General features: G+C 33.6%; 1 protein-coding gene across 1 annotated transcript; it reads left to right on the forward strand.

Moving 5' to 3' along the window:
* On the forward strand, positions 1 to 19,769 carry LOC111506606 (G protein alpha s subunit). The gene is given in 9 exon segments (XM_074179640.1): positions 1 to 649; positions 6,017 to 6,208; positions 9,667 to 9,828; positions 11,418 to 11,585; positions 11,654 to 11,832; positions 13,234 to 13,484; positions 13,550 to 13,594; positions 13,597 to 13,676; positions 15,378 to 19,769. Coding segments are annotated over 8 exon segments (1,137 nt in total). The 5' UTR covers positions 1 to 649; positions 6,017 to 6,103; the 3' UTR covers positions 15,525 to 19,769.
* Positions 19,770 to 25,740: the final 5,971 nt, after the last annotated feature.

The following is a 25,740-nucleotide window of genomic DNA, read 5'->3' on the forward strand; positions in this document are numbered from 1 at the left end:
TGGCGCCGCGTTTGGCAAGGCCGAATAAAGTCAATTGTGTACTTCGGAAGTTTATCGCGAAACATTATTGAAAGAACTATGTTTAATCGCCAAAAAAGTGTTAAAAAACAAAGAGTGCGGTCTGTTTCATCATTTAATGCACATTGCATGGTAGTTTCGCGGGAATAACATGTGTAATAGGTTGCTATTTGACTAAAAGTCGATTTTGTGACAGGGTGTATCGAGTAGTTTTTAGTAAGTCCGACAGAGGATTCGCGATAAAACTCCATAAAATATTAGCCAGGTTCTATTTTTAAAATATGCTTGTGTAGATTTGTGTTGTATACTACTAATATATGTCTGTCTCAGCAGTGTGGGCTATTTTTGATAATCTTCAAGTAAAAATAACTATCCTGTCCATAAGATAGGATATCAGAAGGAGCCATTTTTTAGTCTACATATTTAAACAATTTTTTCGCTTTCCATCGGGAGAGAAGTGCTGGTGGATCGCCTATTTCTTTCTAGAGTGATTCGGACACTATTAAGGATCTCGAGGTGGCATGATATTGTGTTTTCTTGGCGATAATGAGAGACTGCCCATGAATATGTAATGTTCTGTAGAAAAAGTTATGGAAGCATTTGATTGGATACCAAGGGATTAAGTGTTTCGGTAATTTCCTTCATTGAATCTGAATATGAAGTACCTTTCATACGAGCCATATAAATAATTTGTTGCTATGATGTTTATTATTATTGTTTGTAATCATCAATTTCAACACTTGAAAATTCTAGAGAAAGTGGTCAAGGTTATGTGGAAAAACATTTTTGGCTCTCTACTTCTCAGTTGGTATACAAAAAGAAGTGGGAAATTTTCAGAAGAAACAGCTAGAGAAAGAGTGGAAGAGCCTATCTAAATTAACTACTTTCCTCTTCTGATGTTGAATTGAAAGCACTAATGCCTGACAGTGAACAATTTGCTGATAAATGTCTTCAGATAAACACTTTAATATCATTCACACACTTCGAGTTATCTATCATTCATAGATGAAAGACCATAGCTCACCAATTATGATACTTCAAAAAGTCGGATTTTGAAGAAACCACTCAGAATTACAATATGTTTGTTTTCCTTGATTTCTAGAGAATATTATTGAGGAGTCAAAACCTTTCCACTTTTTTTGCTGTCATTTTCCACTCACTTTTTTACCTGTTTTGTTGGATATATCGAAGTTTTCATTTTTTCATTGTCTACTATCAGCTCCTAATATTGTGAAAATCCTTAAAGGAGCCAAGTTTTTTCATTAACAATAAATGTATTTACGATAGGGTTCAAAAAGGTTCTATTTGCCAGACAAACTGTACTTGATAATTAACAAAAATATCATCTTGATGTAACTTCATAACTACCAGAAAATATAACTCAGTCCAGACTATTTGAAATATAATAATTTTGACCACATCAAAAAACCTCGAGTTTTAAACGTGAATGAGACATGCCTCTTTCAAACAGTGAAAAATCGTGGAGGGGAAATCTTTCTTATGACTATTGGAAAAAATCAATTATATGACCGTTTCCTGTTTAATTAGTAGACTATGCAGGCCTCAACGTAAATGAGGATTGCTTCTGTTTTTTCCTCTAAAGATCTGGCACGAATTCTCAGTATCAGTTGTGACAGCTGTCGGGATAACACGATACTCTTTGTTACTAGGGTAACACAATGCGGATTTGTATCTACATAATCTTTTTTGGTGAATACTTTGGTTCAGTTTTATTCTAAATAAGATATATTTTTGTGAGCATTTTTTTCTCAAACGCATTACAAATTTTGTATAACCTCTGATATCTAACTTTAGCGCTGTTTTGGTTGCAATGATACAAATTATCGTTTTTTTCTAGCTTTCAATTCATACACCAATAACTCCACAACCAGTTATTTAAATACAAAACAGTGAAAGTTCTTGTATAGAGAATCGAACTACCTTTCTAGCAAAGGCTCACAATTTCCCCCTTTTCTGTTTGTGAAGAGTGATGTTGCCCCATTGACTTCTTTATGAAAAAGTACTGAAAATGTTTCTTCTTGTATGTTGCATCATTCAAAAATTAAAAATGGGGGCGCTATATAACTATCAGTGTTCAGTGTACAACTCCACTTTAATGAAAGCTGAGTAAGACTAGTAGACTTCGGGTATGCTTCTGAACATATAAGAATATGAGCTTTATAATACTAGAAAACGTTTATGAAAGACTCAGTGCAAGATCATCGTACTCTGATTTAACTTTATGAATGTAACCTTGCAAGCTTCTTGAAATCCAACTATCCGAACTTCTAATTTTCAAATTTTCAGTTATGAAATTATGTTTCAAATATCGTGTTGTATTGAGTTTGTTTTCTTTGGTGCTTTGAACTTTTTCTCAGGTGTTGCTCCTTTGAAATAAGCCTTTTGTAAAATCCTATATAAGATTATCCGAACTAGGATTGGTCCAGAAAGATCTGAATAATTGGAGTTCTACTGTACTTCAAAACTGTATCTAGTTGATTGCAGCTATAGGAATTTTTGAAAAGCATTCAAGACGCTACACAACTGTCTGCTGATCAGGAATTAAATATAAGTCTCAACTAGAAACGCAGGGTCCAATAAAATCTTTATTCCCATGTAATATGTTATAGAGAAGTGGAATGCCAAAAAAGGTTTCTTCCAAAATCCCCTTTTAATGAATCAGGGTTATATTACATCAGAAACATATTAGTGCAGAACAATTAATAATTTTCTTCTAACGACAAGTCATTTAGGTTCATTTGTTATCTTAAATATTCTTGTTTAACTTCCTTATTCATTATTAATTAATTTTTTGAACTCTTATGAGTATTTGTGACTTAGAAAATGTATTGCTTCGCATAACGTCTCCGACATAAAGCAGTAGTTTTTAAAAGTTGATAGAAAAATCGGTAGGAAAATGGTTCGAAATAATCATCTAACACATAGTCTAGATTAACTTTCTTATAGTAGTATTTGGTTAATTTTACCATATTCGGTGGTAGTGATAGCATATAGAAGTAGAAATATCAAATAATAATGTATTGCTTGAACACAGTATACTCATTATACAGGGTGTGTGTGTTTATATAAGTGATGACTGCAACACCAAGGAGTGAATTCTTGTTGAATTATATATTTAGATTGGATTTCATATAATAATTCCATTGGCGTTGAAGTGGTCTTCCTGGTTGATGTTTAATGTGAAAATCATCATAATACCTACCACCAATTTCAAAGAAATGTGGATATTATTGAATAATTAAAAATATAACTTTCTAGTTTCTTGAATTTTTGTTTACATTATCATTATGCTTAGGACCAATTTTGTTATGTTTTTTAATTTTAGTTGAAGATAATATCAAACATGTAAAGTACTAAGTATTGGTACACACAGATTTTAATAATAATAATAATAATAAAACTTTATTTTCACAAAGGCAATATAAAGTTGTATAGGAAACTGTCAACACAGTAAAATAGGGATACTAAAAATTGATTATAAAAATTAAATGAGGCGATAGTAAAAGACTAATTTATTAAACAGCAAGTTAGGTATCCATTTGATACTATTATAAGATGAATAATTAATAATTTATATATGGTATCCAGGTAGTTTGCTATGTTCTCCAGTTCCTCCAAAAATTGGAGTGGATTCTTGAAGAAACACTTGTTTTTTCATAAACTACACACTCCCGATTTGATCTTCACAAACTTTATTTGAAAAATATATATCACAACATGTTTCGCTAACACAGTAGCCTTATCAAGTGATTTGAATACTTCAAGTTGCTTCTTAGACTAATATTTATATACTACAGGTAACCATAATTGATACTACCCAAAAAAAAATCTAAACCTCTACCTATGGTACCTCTTCAATTATGATCATCTGAAGCATATTACCTCACATCTACATCAATATTAATTCTTTTTCGGATTTTAAGAAAACAAGTTCAATAAGAGTGATCCATTCAAATCTAGTTGGTCATTCATTAGAATGTTTGAATTTTTAAGTTTATTAATTTCCATTGCTTCCAAATGATTCAGTTTGCAACCTTTATTTTCTATGTGCAAAATTTCGAACTCATTGTTAAAGATATGTATCATTTTCTTCTAGAAGATGATTTGAATATGTTGAAATTGTTTTCCTATATACATAGCTCGTATGATGCTCCTGTATTCGATTTCTAAATGTTCTGCCAGTTTGACCAATATATACTTTAGGACACGTTCCACACTTTAATTTATATACTCCTGATTTCTCGAATTTGGATGTTTTGTCTTTATTATTTTACTTGTTTTATCTGTTATTTTTTCTTTGAAAACCTTGTATTGAAAACATTAGTTTTGTGGTATTGTCAGTTTGTGAAATACTTTAAAGTTTCAGTTATCTGAATATATTTTCCTTTCTTGGGGAGTTGTTCGAACGTCTCATTTATTGATTCTCCATAGTATACTTTTCCGTCAACTAACAGGTGTTCTTTAAAAATGATACATAAATGTGTTGTTGTATTTTTCTTGTCCTCATAAAATTTGCTTCATCAACATTCTTCAGTTGAAAATAAGTGTTGTCAAGCCAGAGAGGCGAAATAGAATTTGAAAAAACTACCGAAATTATTAAAATTGAAAAATTGGATTATAGAGCTATCGTCCAGTATCTGTATTTTAAGGGGTCAAGAGGTAAGCAGATTCATGAAGGTAAGCTTGGCACTTGGCGATCAATTTCTTTTGAATGGAACTTGCAAAATAAAAATTGCAGGTTGCAAAAGATGAAGATCCTGAATATTGACTCCAGAAGTTCGCAAGAATTGAAATATCCCGCTCGATCTGCATTTGGTTTGAAAAAATCAGACTTCTCAAGCCGTTTTGTTACTCTCTGGTTCTCCAAGGCCTGAGAAATTTCGTGTTCAGAAATCTGCTGGAAAAGCTCTTCAGTTTTTTGGGAATCCCAAAGAATAATCATGAATAATATTCTGGAAAAAGCTATAATCCGATTTTTACTATTCAACGTTACTGACCACTGTGCAAGGAAAAAAATAATAGAGAGAAGATACAGAAAGTTGAAAGGTGAATTGAAAGGGGAATATTTTTAGGGCAGATTCATTTTTGGCATAGAAATCTTTTGGCTTTCTACTTCTCCTTTATACACCAAAATGCAGAGAGAAAGCGATGGGTTTCTTTTGAAATTAAACCCCTCTCACTTTAAACAGGCTTCCCGTGGCTGGGATTGAATCAAATAAGTGAATCAATGTATCTATACGTACTGTCATCGATAACACGAGTAGATTTAACTCATTCGGGACGTAGAGTCTTCATCTTGTAATATTATCTAGATTGGTGCTGAAGAGGCAATATGTGTCTTATTCCGAAACGTGGGGTGTCCGCCATTGAAGATGACAGTGTTTCATGTAAGCGAAATTTTACCTCTTTCAAATACTGTATTGTGTAGCAATCCTGTGAATGATATCTTATTCAATTCCATAATGAATGTTTGAAGTACAAATTGAATAGCAAAAAGTGTTTTTTGTATAATTCGATGTTCATATAAAAGTGGTTGTTTCCAAAGTATGCTTTCTTTCGTGTAATTCAGTGATTATATAAAAGTAAGAAAGTTTGTAAAGAGTTAATTTGGAAATGGATTGTTACCTTCCTTTCTTTGGAAGATTCACACATTTTTTCATATAAAAATGAAGAAGGTACTCAAACAACCCCCTTATTCACCAGATCTGGTACCATAGTTTTCAGAATATGGAATGTTCCAATCCAAAAGTAACTGATCAAATCCTGCTATTGTATAGCGAAAACATGTCGTGGTTTTATAGACCTTTAAAAGTTACAATCTAAATGAGCCTCATTAGCAACTTTCAATATGGATTTTCATCAAGTATCGCCAGTTCCACTCAATTAATAATTCATGCCTCGAAATCAAACTCATCACTTTTCATAAACCTTGAACTAGGCACCATTTTGTATACTTATTTGTGAAGTTTTTCCGCAGTGTGACAGCCACGGTGGCGTCAGGTCCAGACTGTGGCCCAGTGGCCGCCGACAAGGGGCCGATTGCTGGTGGTCCCCACTGGCGGCCATGGGCTGTTTCGGTAACAGAGATGCTGCGCAAGCATCTGAAGATATCCGAACTCAGAAGCGCATCAGCGATCAGATCAACAGACAACTCGCCAAAGAGAAGCAGGTAACTGTTTGATTTTGTTTTTTTTTCTTTACCCATTTTTAATCACGCCTTTTATTAGCTCCACCTGTATGTATGTTTGTTTGTTGGTAACTCTCAAGTTCGGGATCTGTATTTGAAAGAATTATCGACAGTATTGCTTGATCTATTCGAGGGCAGATGGCGCTGTACGTAACATCTTTGATATAATTCAAACTCACTTTACATGTATTTCTTCATTTGAAAAAAGTATTTTTTTTAAATCAACACGCGCGCCTGCTGCTTTTTTTTGTAACCCTCCTTTGCGCGCCTGATGCCTTCCTTGGGCTTGGTAAAGGCTGTTTACGTTAAGAGAATGACGTCATTTTTGGTAATTTTGTATATCCAACATAACAACGTTAAAATTCCCACTGAAATGCGTTCAACAGCAATGAAACTAGTAACATTTCATTTTGTAAGTTGTTCAACTGATAGTAAAATTTCAGACGTTGCCGAATCGAAAAAAACTCGAAAACTGTCAGTCTTTCTTTTCTTTTCAGAACTAAAAATTTCTTTTGATAAGACCTGCGTATATTCAATATGCCTAAAGCATTGTCGAAATAGTCCCAACAAATACTAAAAGTTAGTAAAGGTACTAGGAATACAACATATCAACAGTACAAAAAAATTTGAAAGGTCGAAATAGTGCACATGTTGGCAACGCCGTAACTTGTCATCTTGTGATGTCATTCTCTTCTTATCGTGAACAACCTATATCTGATTTTCCGGCTTCCTCTCCGGAATCGGAAAATATCAATGGTCATTTTTCTAAGCAATATACGGCTGATTGATCCCAAAGTTTAGATAAAATAAATATAGTTTAAAAAGACAAAAACACGCTTTTAAAGAACATCGAACTGAAAAGTTGAAAATAATTGTTTTTTAAATAAGCTTAAAACAGTGACGAACGAAAAATTATTGTGAAAAAAGCGACGGGCGCTTGATATATAAAAAATATGGCACAAAGCGCCCACGCTTTTTTCACAATAATACTAGTATTTTTCTTTCGTTATTGTTTTAAGCTTGAAAACAAAAACTTTTTAGTTCGATGTTCTTTAAAAGCGTGTTTTTTAGTTTTTATTACACGCTTTATATTAGCTTCACCTGTATGTACGTATGTATGTATGTTTATTTGTTTGATTGTAACTCTCAAGCTTGGGATCTGTATTGACAGAATTATTGGCATTATTGCTTGATCTATTCGCGAGCAGATGGCGCTGTACGTAACCTCATTGATATTTCTTGATCTATTCGCGGGCAGATGGCGCTGTACGTAATTATCAATTATTGCTTGAGCTATTCGCGGGCAGATGCCGCTATACATAACCTCTTTGATATGTTGTTCAAAAGAAAATCAAAATAAAAAACATATTAGCCAAATGTTAGCCAAATTTTGTACTACACTTGAAATATTTACAATTACCCGTGATTCAGTACAGATAAAAGGTTTGAACGAAACGGAAGATACATTTTAAAATCTAATTCGATTATTTGAAAGCAAACCTGAATATGGATTTTAACAATGAAAACTTTATCGTAAATTGTACACCTAAAAATTCAGTTACTCAAATAATAAACAAAATCGAAAAATTAGAATGAAGGTGCTTGACATACATATCAAATCAATACATTGATTTGAAAAATAAAATTATTCACTGAAAAAATATTTTTGGTCCATTAATATTTTGAATGAAACTTCAAATCAAAACATCAAGACTGAATTGTTTTTGACATTATTACTGCAAATTTTCTCTTTACTTCGAAACAAATTTTACAACTGTCCGCCTTCTGTTGGAGACTTACTGCATCTCAGTATTACTATAGAATTTGAGACCTCAAACTTAATTATCTATCAAGGAAGTTATGTATAGCGGCATCTGCCCGCGAATAGCTCAAGCAATAATTGATAGTTACGTACAGCGCCATCTGCCTGCGAATAGATCAAGAAATATCAATGAGGTTACCTACAGCGCCATCTGCCCGAGAATAGATCAAGAAATATCAATGAGGTTACCTACAGCGCCATCTGATCGCGAATAGATCAAGCAATAATGCCAATAATTCTGTCAATACAGATCCCGAGCTTGAGAGTTACAAACAAACATACATACATACAGGTGAAGCTAATATAAAATGTGTAATAAAAACTAAAAAACACGCTCTTAAAGAACATCGAACTAAAAAGTTTTTTAAAAATAAGCTTGAAACAATAACGAAAGAAAAATACCACTATTATTGTGAAAAAAGCGTGGGCGGTTTGTGCAATATTTTTGTATATCAGGCGCCCGTCGCTTTTTTCACAATAATACTGGTATTTTTCGTTCGTTATTGTTTTAAGCTTTTTTTAAAAAAAAAACATTTTTAATTTTTCAGTTTGATGTTCTTTGAAAGCGTGTTTTTTAGTTTTTTTAAACTATATTTATTTAAACTATATTTATTCCCTTTTTCTTTTCTGAATTATCCAGTGTTTACGTGGAACTAAATTTACATTACGTTGTATCGATAATTTCAGTAGTGATACTGTTGATCACGACATACTGGAACACTAGGTCATGATTAACACTATCACATTCAGAATCATACTTGGGTTATCGATCACGGAAGGTAATCATCAACAACACTCAGAGAGACTCTCTTACAGTTGAACAAGGGGTTCCCCAAGGCTCCATTCTTGGACTCTTCTTATATTCAATATATGCTAATGATCTAATCAACTTCCTAGTTGGTCCCCGAAGTATATTATATACGAAGTAAATTCAAATGACTTTAAAACTAAATAGTTACCGAACGTCGGCAGTTTCTTTGTATTACCTGGGTTTATCAAATAAAATTCATCATTTGTATTATAAACACTTTTAACGTTCTTCAGATGTGTTTTTGTGTATCTGCTTTGATTTAGTTTCGGCCGTCTTATTGAAACAACTATTATCTAAGATTTGATGAGGCCTGAAAAAAAAAAGATATAAACCAGTAGTTTCAATATCATTTATTTTTACTCATCTTGTTGAAATAACTATTATTCAAGATTTGATGAAACATGAAAAAAAAAGATATAAACCAATAGTTTCAATATATTGTTGATGGCACTGCTCTGGGTGAATAGATTTATCTGTTCCACGGCATGTGAGTTTACTTTTCAGATATATTTCTCAAATAGTAAAAGATATGGTTTACTGTGTTCCTAGTCATAGTGTATAAATATATGGTTTAGTATAGAACTTCCTTTTCTAGATTGTTCTCGAAACAGTTCACAATTTCTATCATTATAATTCTTACACAAATTCTTTCACTTATTCAAAATTCCGTTTAAGGGAATTTTTTTATACGTTTAAAAAAAATGTGGCACGTGAATAAATGACGAGCGATTTCATATGCCTCAATATATTTTTGGTGTGACTCTGTACTCTGACGAAAACTGCAGAATAATTTCGTTTGTTGAATAGGTATACCGTGCAACACATCGCCTGCTGCTGTTGGGAGCTGGAGAATCTGGCAAGTCTACCATTGTGAAACAGATGCGCATTTTACACGTAAACGGATTCAGCGAAAAGGAAAAGAAGCAAAAGATCGAAGATATAAAAAAGAATATTAGAGATGCCATTATAGTAAGTACTACTATGAAAAACAATGTTTGTGAAAGAGAGACAGAAATATGACCAAGGTTTGTTTACTTGAAAGTTATATTTCTCACAGCAGCAACAACCTTTTTTTCGAATAATACTATAAGTATATATAGAACGTCTCATGGTACAGGGAAGAACATTTCTGCTGAAAATATTTCATATAACATGGGGCTTTGTTTTTGTTTAAAAAAAATGTGTAAAAAGCCCAAGGTCGTTCCTGTAGCAGAATTGGTTTTCTCTCATTCTACCCTTATTTTCGAACCAACCCTATTACATCCTTATAAGTAGCAGGTCGGTCTTTCATTTATTGGTATATTTGTAAAGAAAGTCGCTGTTTCTAATTAGCAGTAATTTGAAGAACTCTATCAGTACAACACAATAAAAAATGTACCCCTTCTGGTAAAAACCACAGCATTTTTTGCGAATTAAAATGAGATTTAGTGCGAGGAATCGCGCGTTAAAAGATAAGACCTCGTTAATCCGCAGCAACCAAGGTCATTTCTTATGATTTCTTCAAGAAGTAAGTAGCAGGTCGGTCATTCATTTTCGGTATATTTGTAAAGGAATTCGCCGTTTCTGAAAAATCCGAGAAATATTTTTTTAAATCCTGTTCTTCAAAAATATGCAGCAATTTAAAAACCTATCACAACACAATAAAAAATGTACCCCTTCTGGCAAAAACCACTGCATTTTATGCGAATTGAAATGATATTTAGTGCGAGGAATCGCACGTTGAAAAATAAAAACTCGTTAATCCTCAGCTCCAACAAGTTCCTACTTCTGTGAAAAAAACCAAGGTCATTTCTTATGATTTCTTTAATAAGTAAGTAGCAGGTCGGTCATTCATTTTCGGTATATTCGTAAAGAAATTCGCGTTTCCTGAAAAATCCAAAAACTATTTTTTTAGTTCTGTTTTTTTGCGATTTCTTTTTTTGTTAATTTCACAAAAAATAGACTGAACTTTTTTTTCATAAATGGCCTCTGTCGCCTCTTTCAATTTGGACCATAACTCACGAGGAAATTATTTATTCAATAGAACAATCAACTAGTAACTGTAACAAATATTTTTAATAGTCGAGTTTTAATTTCGATTTTTATTTTTAATAAGAATAATAATAATAATAATATTATTTCTCTATTTTGGTCATTGTCAAATTGAGCTCAATTAACTTAAATTTACTTTCAGCTATTGATAAATTACCAGCTGACCGAGAGAATTTAATTAATGAGTTTATAAAATTTGATATGCTTGAATCTTTTTACTTTTTTAGATAACAAGTTGTATAATGATCCTGCATAATAAATCAACTATTGTCACAGCATATCCAAGTTTTTCTATCATATTTTTGATATTTTCAATTTAAATATTCATCTTTAATTGAAGTTATGAAATCAATGAAATTGCAAATGATTATAAATGTTACTTTCAAGTAAACGTTTATTGGTTTTTCTGTCAATCACAAAATTGAATGTATAAAATGTCAATATCCGAAAGTGATGTTTCGAAAGATTTTGAAGGGGTCGATTCTTGCCTATACATTCCAATGAAATCTTTTTGAATTTTTTTTCAGACAATTACAGGGGCAATGTCAACACTGAGCCCTCCTGTACCTTTAGAAAAACCGGAAAATCAAGCACGAGTCGACTGGATACAGGACTGCGCAACCGGTCCAGATTTCGACTACCCCCCAGAATTCTATGACCATACAGAAGCTCTCTGGAAGGATAGGGGCGTACAGGTGATGAAAAACTGCGAAATTAAATGGTCAAGAATAATTATTGACGACGAAACTTTTCTTTTTTTCAGTCTACCTTCGAGAGAAGCAACGAATATCAGTTGATCGACTGTGCAAAATACTTCCTTGATCAAGTTAGTATAATCAGACGGCCAGATTACACCCCCACAGAGCAGGACATCCTACGTTGTCGTGTCCTTACCAGCGGAATATTTGAAACGCTCTTCCAAGTTGACAAGGTCAACTTCCAGTAAGTAATCTGTCTTTCAACAGCAATCTCTTCACAGAAACCGTAAACTCGTACAACTCAAATACTACAATACTCTCGATAACAAGCATTCTAACAACACTATTTAATATAACAGTAGAATGCCACAGATGAATTAAGAATCCGAGACAGTGTTGCCAAGCTGATGGGTAATAAAAAACATACAAAAATTCACACTTGTGGCAACACGGTTATGCCACCGACACCTAGAGCTTTGTGACGTCACACGCGTTCTTTTGCCAAGTGCCGGCTTGTCTTTTCAAGTTTTTATTATGACTGTGAATTTGTCATATTCAGAAAATGTTTTACACTAATGATAATCAAATATAGATAGTTTTATATCGCCAATAAAAAATATGTGCATGTGGCGTGTTATTATTAGAAGATTATTTTTTTACTTATGATGCACTGTTTTTAACCTTTGGTGTAGTAATCAATATTACTGGAGTTTTATCCCAACGCTAAACCGTTATTTTAACAACTCGATGTGTGTATTGATCACCAAATGATCATCTTCAAAAAACAAATGAAATCTCAAGAATCATATTATCAAATCTCTATTGTCATAGAAGATGTATACATTACTTGGAGAAACAATTATATTGCTAGCTGTCAAAGTTAAAAGGTAAATGTACAGAAAAAAGTCCGCTTTCGTAGCAGACCGTGCTTTCATTTTCATGATTCTACTCAAACTGAACGTTTTATCTTCTTGTTTGTTCTTTTATACGGTTAGAATGCCTCAGTGCAGGTATTTGTCCTCTCATTTCATCCGGATGTCTCTTTAAATTTGCCTGTACTTAGGTTACATCAGGTAATATCCTTTGTGTTTTCGTTTCTGCAGGAGGCTTATGAAAATAATAATAGTAGGGCTGTTCCAGTAGTGTTTTATGACCGCTCAAGTGTGATACTTTGAGGGTGATTTGAAGTTTTGAATTTTATGCCAAAACTTTCAAAAGATGAGTTGTACTACAAAATATGTTTAAAAAAATATATTTAAAATATGTTTTTCCCGTAACCAGCTGTCGCACTCCTACGAACGACAACCCTCAGAAGCCGGCACTTGTGCGAGCTAAGAACTAACGTGGTCTTACCTTTCAACGTGTGATTCCTATCACTAATATCATTAATAAATGATAATTCAAGTTTTGATCAAAAAATATTTGTACATTTGTGTTTATTCGTAAATATATTATCAACTTTTTCGTCAAAGGCACATTCATTCTATATTAACTACCATCAATAACCATTCTTTAATCATAATAGTGTATCTGTCACACAAAGTTTCGCTTTTTCTTGAACCTCAATGTAAACAAAGAATCGTCTACTATATGAATATGTTTGTTCATCTCGGTTTGGAATCTCTATCGAACAATATATTTTCAGTATGTTTGATGTTGGTGGTCAACGAGACGAGAGACGTAAGTGGATCCAGTGCTTCAATGACGTAACAGCGATCATTTTCGTCACAGCGTGCAGCTCCTACAATATGGTCTTGAGAGAAGATCCGACTCAGAACAGGCTGAGGGAAAGTCTAGATCTATTCAAGTCGATATGGAACAACAGATGGCTGAGGACCATATCAGTCATTCTGTTCCTCAACAAGCAAGATCTCCTTGCCGAAAAAATTTTGGCAGGTATTGTGGTCTGTGTTTATTTCACTTGTGTTGTTTACTTACAGTTTTTTTTTGTTTTCATTAAGGCAAAAGCAAATTAGAAGACTATTTTTCTGAGTTTAGCCGTTACCAAATTCGGTTGAAGTGGCCAATGACCATAGCGAACCGCCGGAAGTTTTCAAAGCCAAGTACTTCATAAGAGATGAGTTCCTGGTGAGTTCTCTTTTCCGTTTTTATAAATTTACACAAAAAATACATCAGTTTTCATGAGATAATATACTTTACCTTTCTATTGATATTCTGACATCATATTTGATGTCGAAAGATAGTTTATTTCGATAGTTGGTGATAAGCTTGACTCTATTTTATTTCCATCACATCTCATTTACCCACAACTAATACACTACTTGATTTAATTTAGACTTGAAACTTTTCCAAAATAAAGTTAAAAACTGTCCCTTCTTCAGTTGTTTTCACAGTACAGTGTTGCAAGTTTTCCTTTCCGCAAGTTCTGAACAACTATGCCTGGTCTACAAGATAATATGAAACAAAAGCTCAGTAATAGATACACTAGCGTATTTGCATCTCATTTGTTTCATGATGCTGAAACAGCTGTTGATGATGCTCTTGGCGAGCGAAACAAGCGTTGAGAGAAATGCTTTTTGTTCTGGTGTAGGAGAAGGTTTTCATTAGGTGTATATCTTCCTTTTTATTGAATTTTTATATAGATATCTATACTTTTGCTCACCTCGTTTCACATGTGCTTGATTTTCTAGAAGTTCAACATAGTCTGTAGTTGGAATATACTGTTAGCCCAATTCACTGTAGACCCTTGCAACGGAATTCTCTGACCATGTTTACATGTTATTTTATTTTTATTTTAAGTAAGGATTTCTAACAACCGATGTTACTGAATCAAGATTGATAAACGCAATTTTCATCAAATGTTATCAAACCCGTTTGAAAATGCTTCACCTTTTGGGTAGAAGATTGCTTTATAAACCAGATTTATTTATTCATATAAACCCCTACTTTGAGCAGTTAATAATTTAGTGACATGGAAATTCTCGACTGTCGAATTTGATGCCTAGTTGAACTTGGAAAGATAAGAATCTCGCTGCCTGCTTGACTCGATAAGAAAAAGGCAAGTGGTGGATTAAAAAGAAAAGATCAAATATTTTTCCATTCGGTATAATTTATGCTAGAAATGGGTATTTGAAAACGGACAAACATTTTTCAGTTCAATTGATATAATATTGTTTTGTTTTGAGTGATGTAACTAACGTTCCTTTATTTTCAGTATTTTAATATTAATATATGTTACAAAAAGGATTTGAAGCTTTATAACTCCTTTTTATTATATGCGAGCGCTTTCCACAGCTGGTCGTGCTATCATCGTCAAGGCTGTACTCAAACTGAACGTGTCATCCTCTTGTTTGTCCTTTTATGCGGTCCGAACGCCTTAGTGCAGGTACTGCAGGTATTTTAGATAAATTTGCCTGTATGTGGGTACATCAGGTAATTTTCTTTGTATTGGATCTTCTCTAGGTTTACTGTTTCTAGGAGTGTGTATTGTTTTGTGTAATATATTGAATGTAAGGTCTTGTTGTGTTTTGATTGTAAAGTACCTGCAGTACTTGCACTAAGGCGTTCAGACCTCATAAAAGGACAAACAAGAGGATGAAAAGGAAGTATTAACTGTTGTCACGACGCGTTTATTACAAATTTACGTGTTATGTTGGCAACAATGGTAGATATAAAAGTAGATAAAGTAGATATTTAGTTAAGCTTGATCTATGTAAATACTTCCCAGAAAGTGGATGTCAGAACCTCAATTGCTACAACAACAAATGTTATGCTCATGTAAACTTGGTCATTATAACTATTAATGTTATTACTATGTTTTTTTTTCAGCGTATAAGTACAGCTTCGGGCGAGGGTAAACACTACTGCTATCCGCATTTTACCTGTGCAGTCGACACTGAGAACATCAAAAGAGTGTTTAACGATTGTCGTGACATAATCCAACGTATGCACCTTCGTCAGTACGAACTATTATAACCGCCCACCTCATTTTATAGCATCTTTCTTGTCTCCAGCGCTAATGTCCTCCCATCTAACATTCGCTTACTATTTGTCAAATAAAAAAATTATGATCGGCGTAGAAAGATCGTATTTTCTAGTTCATTCATATGGTAGATGACATGTTGTTTTCGTGTTTTTGAGGTTGGAGTTTTGAACTCCGAAACATTAGGTCAATTTTACTGTGGAAACTTAGGTGACGTATCAAGTTCTAATTTCTTAGGGTACTGGGGAGTGTATGGTTGTTTTTGGCTTCAACAAAGCAGATTTTTCAAGAAGCCTTGGTCACGTGAAAGTTTTGTGGGTTTTACTTTTTGAATTTAAAACATAGTTAGAACAATTATCTAGAAACACTTTATTCTTCTACAGTAGTCCAGTGAATTTTCTACTTGCTTCTAGTTGAATATCAAAATCACTTGCATCATTTTATACTAAACTGCTTTTTGTTTGAAAGATGTTGTTGTAACTGGCACTTTCAATAGTCATTTCAACCTTATGTATTTGCTTGTTCAAAGTTGAAACAACCAGAAGCATCTCCGTTGCCTTCAATATGCACCATCCTCTATGAACATCTAGCTTGAAAACCGAGTAGGACCAATAAAATACAACGCAACAAGTAATAATTTTTGTAACCAGAGTCTGGCGTTTCTTTTTTTACTTGACAAATTTAAGAATATAGTGGATCTCTAAAACAGCGGGTCAGGCAGCAGAGTTTTCTCGATGGGAGGCAGATTCGAGTTAGTTAAGTGCGGGGTATATTTCCGTGGCATTTTCGAAAAAGTTCTTCCATCGAGTTTTTCTGTTACTGTCCGACCCGTAAGATGAAAGTACAAATAAGGAGAAATTATGCAGCAATTCATGAACGTCTTCTCACTACAGTGCACACTATTAGTGAAACATTTCGGTTTCGGTAACCAGATCATTTTTATTGTTGTAATGAAAATGTCAATGCTTTTTTATACTAAAATGCATAATAAAACATTATTGAACAATAAACTAATCAAATATCGAAACGTAAAAACTCGGGCCGTGCTCTGTACTATTCAGTAAATCTCAATGAATAATAACGTCTCTGGAAAAACCATAGAAAATTAACTCGTACTGTAATAATCAATAACGACATTCAAAATGAATTGCTACAATATTAATTTTTTTCTGTATATGTACATCAATAAATACGTTTTTGAAAGAGGTTATAACAAGTTATAATTTTAATTTTACCTCAGTCAACTCTTCTTAACTTGAAGTATTGCGAACAATCTCTGAAAATACAAAAAACAATTGGAATTGATTATTCAAAATGGAATATTTTCCAATATCGATGACAACAATTGTCAACGAACTCCGAGTTGATTTCAGTATTTGGGAAAGATAAAGGATATCGAATGTGAAGTTTTGGTCAATAATGCAGACTCCGGGAAAACTATAGAATATAAAAACACTGCCAATATTTGAAAAGATCCTAATGAATCGCATGAAAGGATTGAAACTTATGAATGAAAATAATATTTGAATGTATCTTACCCGCCAGTTGTTCAATTTGCTTTATTTTGCGTAATGGATGATACTAATTATAAAATATAAATGGAGAGGTTTCTGAATGTTCATCGCGTCAGACATATTTGGTGAACGTTTCGGATAGGTTTACTTTTGTAGTGGGGTTGCATCTGAGTTACTGAAACCGATATGCTTCAAGATTGTCTCAAGTTATTAGTGGGTCTTGCTACCAACTGTATGAAAATGTGATCTGAATTACTTTTGTATGTTTATGGATATGTTTGAAGTCTATGATCAAATCAAATGTTTTCATATGTTAATTCTAAAAAAAAAATCTGAAAGTACATGTTTTAAACATTTACCTAGTTATTGCTTAATTTTTATATATTTTTTATATGTTAATCTATTTTTATTTTCAAATTTTATATATACATATATATATACGTATCTTTGTTGAATGGAAAGTTAGTGCAATATTTTTATTGTGAGTTGGAGTCGGAGAATATTTACACTTACGTGTTAATTTACCATTTTACTTGAAATGATCTACTTTGAAAGAAAATTATATACCAATTTTTCTTTTAGTAAGAATTTTGTTTGGGTCATCCTCTTTACGAGATACATTCTGAAAGGAAACATCGTTTATTTCGTCTGTGTAAATACCTTCTCTTTTGATTTTAGTGGAAAATATCTGAAAAAAACACATTTTTTTGAAGTGAGTTTCATCTTTCAGTTAGGATAAAGTCATCACGAAACGTCTTTTGGACATTCAGTAAGGAGGGTGAGCGAAAATTAGTTAAAAATAGTAAGCGATGGAGACTTTTTTTTAACTGTAGTAGCAAAAAATGATTCTTTATGTCCGCCATAAAGGACGTTGAAATAAGGTAGCTATTTCTCTAAAATTTATATAAACGTATGTTTTTGATCAGATAATGAAATAATTGTACAAAGTGTTCACTATAATAGCCACAAAATTTGAGAAACATTTCAAACATTTGGGGTGAATTTACGAGAGAGTATTGACCAATGTCGAACGTAGCTCAGCCTCTTCGTTTTTATTTTGTAAGTGAAATATTTATTATATCAAGTTAAGCTACAAAACCGAAATATGGAAAAACTAATCTATTTTCATCTTTTCCCCTGAATATATTAATATTTGGGGTTCCCTCAATCAATAGTTTGATTATATTATCACAGCTGGGATATGATGAACTGGTCCACTACTTTTTCGTTTTTTTTCCATCCTGTTACTGAATGTCATATGGATATACAAATGAATGTACTCATGGCAGTTCTACGTAACTTTAACATAACCCCTTCGATGATTTTCGTTTACCTTGTTCCGATCGTTCTGAATGGGACAGATTTGACTCTTGAAAGAAAAATGTATGCTTCTATTAGTTCTGTAGTGACTAATAATAAAAAATAATAAAAAATACAATATATGTGCCGCTAGTCGTAAGAAAACGAAATGGTGAAATTTCGCCTGCAATTCGAATTTCATTGTTTTTGTTAGCCAAAACTTTAGGCTGTGGGCCAGATAACTAACAATGAAATGGTGTGGTTTCTCTTTTGTTTACCTTGTTTCGAATAGAACGATTGGCTGCCTAATTCGTAGATGTTTATTTCTTTTACGAGGCGGGAAAAAAATTCGAGTCTGGATACTCGTGTTTTGGTTTCCATGCTACGTTTATCTTGTGACATATCGAATATATTTTTTTCTGTTGATTCTGATCTTTATCTGGCCCGCTGACTATTCAATGAATGTTATATTTGTTAATAAATTATAAATATTTATATTCTGTAACGGTGAGTTTGTGGTCAAGTCGTAGATTCTTGTTTCGTTTTCTCTTAATACCAAACCGTGCAGCGAATCCGAAATATGGAATGCTTATTTGAACGTTTTTTTGTTGATTTAGGTGTAGAGGAACATAATGTTTTCGATTGACTTGTTGATATGTGAAAAACCACTTTCCCTTAACCGCAAGATTACTATTCGGATCAACTGCACGAAAAAAATTGTCCAAAAATTTGATGTAACTGTATGTGTGATAGGTAACAACCTTAGTTTTACTTCTTGACTATGAAACACACGCTAAGATTCAGATGATTGCGTAACATTGACATATTACTAATTTTATACGTTTATTGTGTCGACCAGTAAATGATGCACGTACAGGGCGCGCCGTAATTTGCGCCATATACACTACTCAAAGCCGTCACGATTGTCTCACTATTGAACGATGACCCGACTAACAAAGCTCAAATTTTTTTTAATCGCAGACTTCATGGTCCGGCGCACTTTGGCGGCGGCCCCGTAATTGATGTTTATTTTAGATATTTCTATGATAACCTGTACAAATTATTTCTAAAAAATTTACTGGACTTTCTTGTATTTGTTATACAAAATCTTAAGGAGTAATATGTTGAAAATACTTAATCTAACCTAACTTCTGTTCGCTGTGAGAGCGATTTAGGTTAGGACCAAAAAATGCACAAGCAATTTTGTGTAGGTATGGATTCTGGAGCGAATGGGCATGTGAGTGATTTTAATAGTTGTGAGCAGATCTAAAAGCAGTATTTTTTTTTTCATTTTACTTGTTTATTTTTTGCCAATATTGTATATGTGAACACTGTGGTTCATCGAGCGGGAAAACTGTTTCTGATGAACCCATGTGTGTATAAATATAAAAATATGAAATTATAATAAACTAAGAACTGTAATAAGTGTTTTATTTAATAATAATAATAATAGGTATTTGTTTCCAAAATGGTGCAATATATATATATATATATATATATATATATATATATATATATATATATATATATATAATATATAAATAGATAAGTACTCTTTGATCATTCCCATATTGATTTCAATTTAAGAGCCACCGGTATACAGCTGTTTCAGCCTATTGGGCATCGTCAGTACCGGGAAGGCGGTCCTCGATTGAAGACAAAATGAGAAAAAACCAAGAAAGTACTTGATAAAAATAGCTGCGTAAACGCAAGCGAAACATAAGTGGAACCACCTATTGGTGTGACACCCAAGTCAACTTGCCAAGTTTTTATGTCAGTGTTGGTGGTTTGACCAATCAACCAATTTGTGTGCACCCATATATATATATATATATATATATATATATATATATATATATATATATATATATATATATATATATATATATATATATATATATATATATATATATATATATATATATATATATATATATATATATATATATATATATATATATATATATATATATATATATATTTCACAAAAAGGATTGGAAGCTTTATATCTTCTATAATTTCTGAAATACCTGAGTTGAGACGCTCTGACCGTATAAAGAGGCAGACGACAGGATGACAAGTTCAGTTTGAGGAGTGCCTAGAAGATGACAGTACTACCAACTGTCGAAAGCGCTCGCAGATAATTAATAGAAGATATAAAGCTTCAAATCCTTTTTGTGAAATTCAATATTAAAATACTGAAAATGAAAGAAAATTAGTTGCATCATTCAAATATATATATATATGTATATATATATAATATATATATTATATATATATATATATAATATTATATATATATATATATATATATATATATATATAATATATATAAATATATATATTTTTTTTTTCTGTATTTTACTATTAATGTAAGTTACACAAAGGATTTGAAGCTCTATGACTTCTATTTGATTATCTGCGAGCGCTTTTGACAGCTGATCGTGCAGTCATCTTCTAGGCACTCTTCTATCTTCTATAGATAGAAGTGTCTAGAAGATTTTTGTAGGTAAGATGAGCACAAAAAGGCATACATAAATCCAATAGTATATAAATCAAACCTCGCAAACACACGCCATACAAAAGAAACATAATATTCCCCCACCAGAGAATATAAAACAAGTCCATAAGGGAAACCGCATGGACATTTGGGAAAACTTAAACATCCATAAATTTAACAGTCATAAATCACTTATCGAGGAACAAATCAAAACACAAGACCTAACATTCAATATATTAAACAAATCAATACACACTCCTAGAAACAGTAAATCTAGAGAAGATCCAACCCAAAGAATAGTACCTGATGTAATCCAAATACATGCAAATTTACCTAAAGTAACTGGAGTACCTTTGAGGCGTTTGGGCCGTATAAAGGGACATACAACAGGATGACACGTTCAGCTACATCCCAAATAGATATATATATACAGAGACTTAGACCTGGACACGCAATATGTGGACGTGTATATGAGAGAACACGCAGAAAGCGTGTTCGATAGAATCAGATCGCACAACAACCCAGCGCTACGCGATCTACACGATGCGTTGAACATGGATGACCCTAGGTTCCAAGAAAGGGACAAACATCCAAGGCCGACAAAGCAGAACCAAAGACCGCCCCCACGAGTCGCCGTAAGGCGACTCCGGTAAGTATAACTAATCAGACTTTCTTTCAGCAAGTTCACTGAAGAACAAATCGACCGCGATTCCAGAATCCTCAGACTCACTGAGGAACGCCCGACATTAATAATAGCCGCCGGTTAGTTTTTGGGGGCCCCCATGCAAAAATTCAGTTAGGAATAGTCATGACGAAACTATTTTACCGATCGCGAAAGAATAGCACCTAAAGGCTGACTTTCGATCAAAAGAGGTCATCAGTAAGTTGAGGACCGCTCGGAGAGCGGGGGTGGATGGAGTGGGGTAGTAGCTTCTCCTCGCTAAATAAATAGTGGGGAAGCTCCTACTTCAGGGGACTCAACCCGGGAGGGGCATGGGGGGGTGACACGTTCAGTTTGGGTATAGACCCTAGATGATGACAGTACGACCAGCTGTCGCAATCGCTCGCAGATAATTAAAAAGAAGTTATAAAGCTTCAAATCCTTTTTGTGACTTACTTTTTTATTGAATGATGCAACTAATTTTCCTTTATTTTCAGTATTTCAATATTAAATTTTACAAAAAGGATTTGAAGCTTTATATCTTCTATTAATTATCTGCGAGCGCTTTCGACAGTTGGTAGTACTGTCATCTTCTAGGCACTCCTCAAACTGCAGAGATTGAGTTGTACACTCGTGCGACTTGGAATAAAAAAGATTTTTTAAACAATTCTGTACGGTGTTATTATTGTTCCAGCATAATTATACACCTCCCCATTTTTTACATCAAGAATGAAAAATAAAATTTCCCTGATAGAGATAAAAGTCAGTTGAAAAATGAGTACCTACTCGGAGAATATACATATACAATATGTCTCGGTAAGATGGAATCATATGAAAAACTGTTTTACCACTGATTTTATTCTTCATAAACAGTTCTGCAAAGACTAAAACCAAAAATGCAACCATCGGTTATCAGTTTGTTCCATTTTTATACGAGTTTGGTCAAAAAAATATTAATTTTCTTGAATGCAGGGGTGTAGCAAATATTTGAGCGTATCAGAGATTATACTCTATCCATGTAAGCACTGGATTGCTCCAAAACAAGTCTGCTTGTACAGAGTCATACTAAGGAAATGCCGTTTTTTTATTATATGCGGCTGGGTATAGGAATGTAGGGACACATGTTAGCAGTTTCTTCAGCCGTATCAGTACTTTACATCTTGAACTTTAAAATTACGTATATGTACAGGCCACATACATTTAAACGTAACTGACCACTCCAACACGGTAACATGCATTCCCTCCAGCCGATTGCAGTTAAATCTGATTGGCCAGCGTAAGGAGGTTTGTTTATTTTACTCAACAGATGCAAATGTGCATGGTGATCATGCTTTGATCACGCTTCCATCTTTGTTTGGAGGACATTGTTGCATGGATATAGTTTAATTCCCCTCCATGGCAACAACTTACGGTCCTTACTATCGTATGAAGGGTTGCTGTTCAACTTATTATCGCGAATTATGGGCGGGTGTAACATTGCAAAAGTCATTGATCTGGTAAAGACATATGGATAAAAACGTACACTTTCTTATTCCACTGAACCTTTCGGTTTGAACCATAAAGTGAAATTATTACTAATATTTTCGCTATTAGTAGGTACCTGGTCAATTTACGATCAGATTTTCTTTTTCCTGTGCATTACATATTCGGCACGTGTTTATTCTGGTGCAATTTGAGTTGTAAAATTGTTAGAAGCTCAAAAACATCGAATAAAGCATTTCTGTTCTATAGAACGAGAGCTGGCTCACTTTTTATTCCATTTCTCTCAAAATCACTTGTGTACCGAAGGTAAAAATTATTATTATTTGTTAGTTCTATAAAACAATGACTGATTTATCAGAATCGATTAGAAACGATGGTCACTAATTGTTGATATGAACTTGGCAACGCCGTTAAACAATACTCTTCGAAAAAGCTAAATTCGTATACAAATTGTCTAAAGATCTCCTGAAAAGTAACATTCGATTATTAAAAAATTCTATATTGCATGATCATAATTCAAAGAGTTCCAATAATTTTCATCTTGTTTTGATTGGCTCGCTTATCATCATTATTATTATCATTTTCTCAAAGGAAATATCTTTTTCATGACTAAGAAAACGACGTACTGTCGTGAACAGGCACGTAAGTACTTCGTGACGCATTTCTTTTGCTCTTAATGTACGTCTTCATACATATAAAACTAGAACTCTTGAACTACTCCAATCACAGCATTTTCCACTAACAGATTAAATCTAATTTCTGGCTTGAAAGGCACGAGTCTGGCGCAGCTTTAGAACGTCTAATACCGGCGCCCTTTGAAACTTACACCCTGTGGTGTCGAATTACCTGCCATTCAGAATGAGAAACAAACATGTATTTGCGTAAGGGAGATAATAATACCCTCGATACATTAATTTTAAATGGGTATATGATAGCCATTTGCCCGCCGCTCTCCGAATTAGACTAAAGGATGATGAGAAAAGTAGGATAAACAGGATAAGATGGGTATTTGAGATGTGCGACCAACTGTGGTACAAACATAAGCTAGTGTTTTCTGTTTTTCGCATCTGCTTGAACAGGGTTTTTGAGGGACTATTCTAAGTCTAAGAGATCATAAAAATAAATTTCACTAGTTCGGACTTCCATTGTCTACTATATAAAATGATTTGAAATCCCTGAAACAGCTAAAAAAGAAGAATTAAAAATGAATAGCTGAAAATAAGAATTATATTAACCAAAATAAACCTGAAATGAAATTATAGTGAAATAAAATACAAGTAAAAATAGACCTGACAGTATCTGAACCACGAATCCAACTACCATCAATCGACTAAAAGAGGAATCATCAAGACTCTATTAGACCGTGCTTTTGGGTTTTGTAATACGAAGGAAGGTCTCGAGAAGGAACTTGACATCATCAAAAATGATCTTCAACGGAATGGCTACTCCAAAGCGATGGTAGAAAAGACTTTGGCTAGAAGACAGCAGGAGCCTCGCAAGGAAGAGAAGCCGTCACAACCAGTGCTTGCACTTCCCTACATCAGAGGATTATCGGAGAGGATAAGAAGAATTGGTTCCAAGTACAACATCAGAACCTGCTTTAGATCCGGTAACACTATCCGTAGCAGCCTCACGAAAACCAGGCCATCAAACGCGGACTGCGATTCCAAGAATTGCATTTACCGGATACCCTGTGAGTGCGGAAAATCCTATATTGGTGAAACTAAGAGGCCATTGAATGTTCGCATTACCGAGCACAAGAAACACACACAGCGAGGGGAAACCAGCAAATCAGGAATAGCAGACCATGTTTGGACCCATCAACACAACATCGAGTGGTCCCAAGCTGAGATCTTGCACAGAGAGGAACATTGGTTTAGGAGAAAATTCAAGGAAGCCGCATACATGTTGTCCAACAACGTATTCAGCCAAGCCAGCGTAGAAATACGCAACATATGGAAACCCATCATCAAGCGAAAAATGGCCAACTCCCGCCAAAACGGTCATCTTCCACGGAACCAGTGAAGCGGAAAATGGAAAGCGGGGATAAGTGAAAGTACTCGAACGACCTATAAAGAGTCATCTCTCGGAGGAATCAGTCCAGTCATCACCCGAAGACGATTGTAGATACATACTAACAATCGAAACGTCGTGAACTAACGTGACTTGGAATCGCTTCACTTTTTATTTTTATTTTCTTTCTATTTTTACTTGTATTTTATTTCACTATTATTTCATTTTACGTTTATTTTGGTTAATATAATTCTTATTTTCAGCTATTCATTTTTAATTCTTCTTTTTTAGCTGTTTTAGGGATTTCAAATCATTTTATATAGTAGACAATGGAAGTCCGAACTAGTGAAATTCATCATGAAACATTGTCAATCACCTTCAAACAAATCATAAAAATAGTTTCGTTTACTGTTTGAAATCGCTCTTTGGCCATTTAGGAGCTGGTAGAGGTGGTTTTTAGGTATTTGCATAAAGCAATCCATTCAATTCCAAGTAGTGCGGGCAGAAATAAGCCAATATTATAAAAACATTTGAATAGGTATAATAGAAACAGTGTGTTTGAATTAAAAATATTTGAAAAAAATTGAACAAATCCTCATCAAACCACTATACCTATATGTGATAAGGCAATCCAACAACATTAAGTTGCCAATACCAATGACATCAGTCATGAAGGATATATACCATTATCTAAAATGGTTGGCAAATGTTCAACTAGTTGCCAAATAATGTGACAGAAA

The sequence above is a fragment of the Leptinotarsa decemlineata genome, unplaced genomic scaffold, assembly GCF_025532065.1.
Source record: "Leptinotarsa decemlineata unplaced genomic scaffold, Ldec_3_MD MMD2_tig00026282_RagTag_RagTag, whole genome shotgun sequence".
Lineage (NCBI taxonomy): Eukaryota > Metazoa > Arthropoda > Insecta > Coleoptera > Chrysomelidae > Leptinotarsa > Leptinotarsa decemlineata.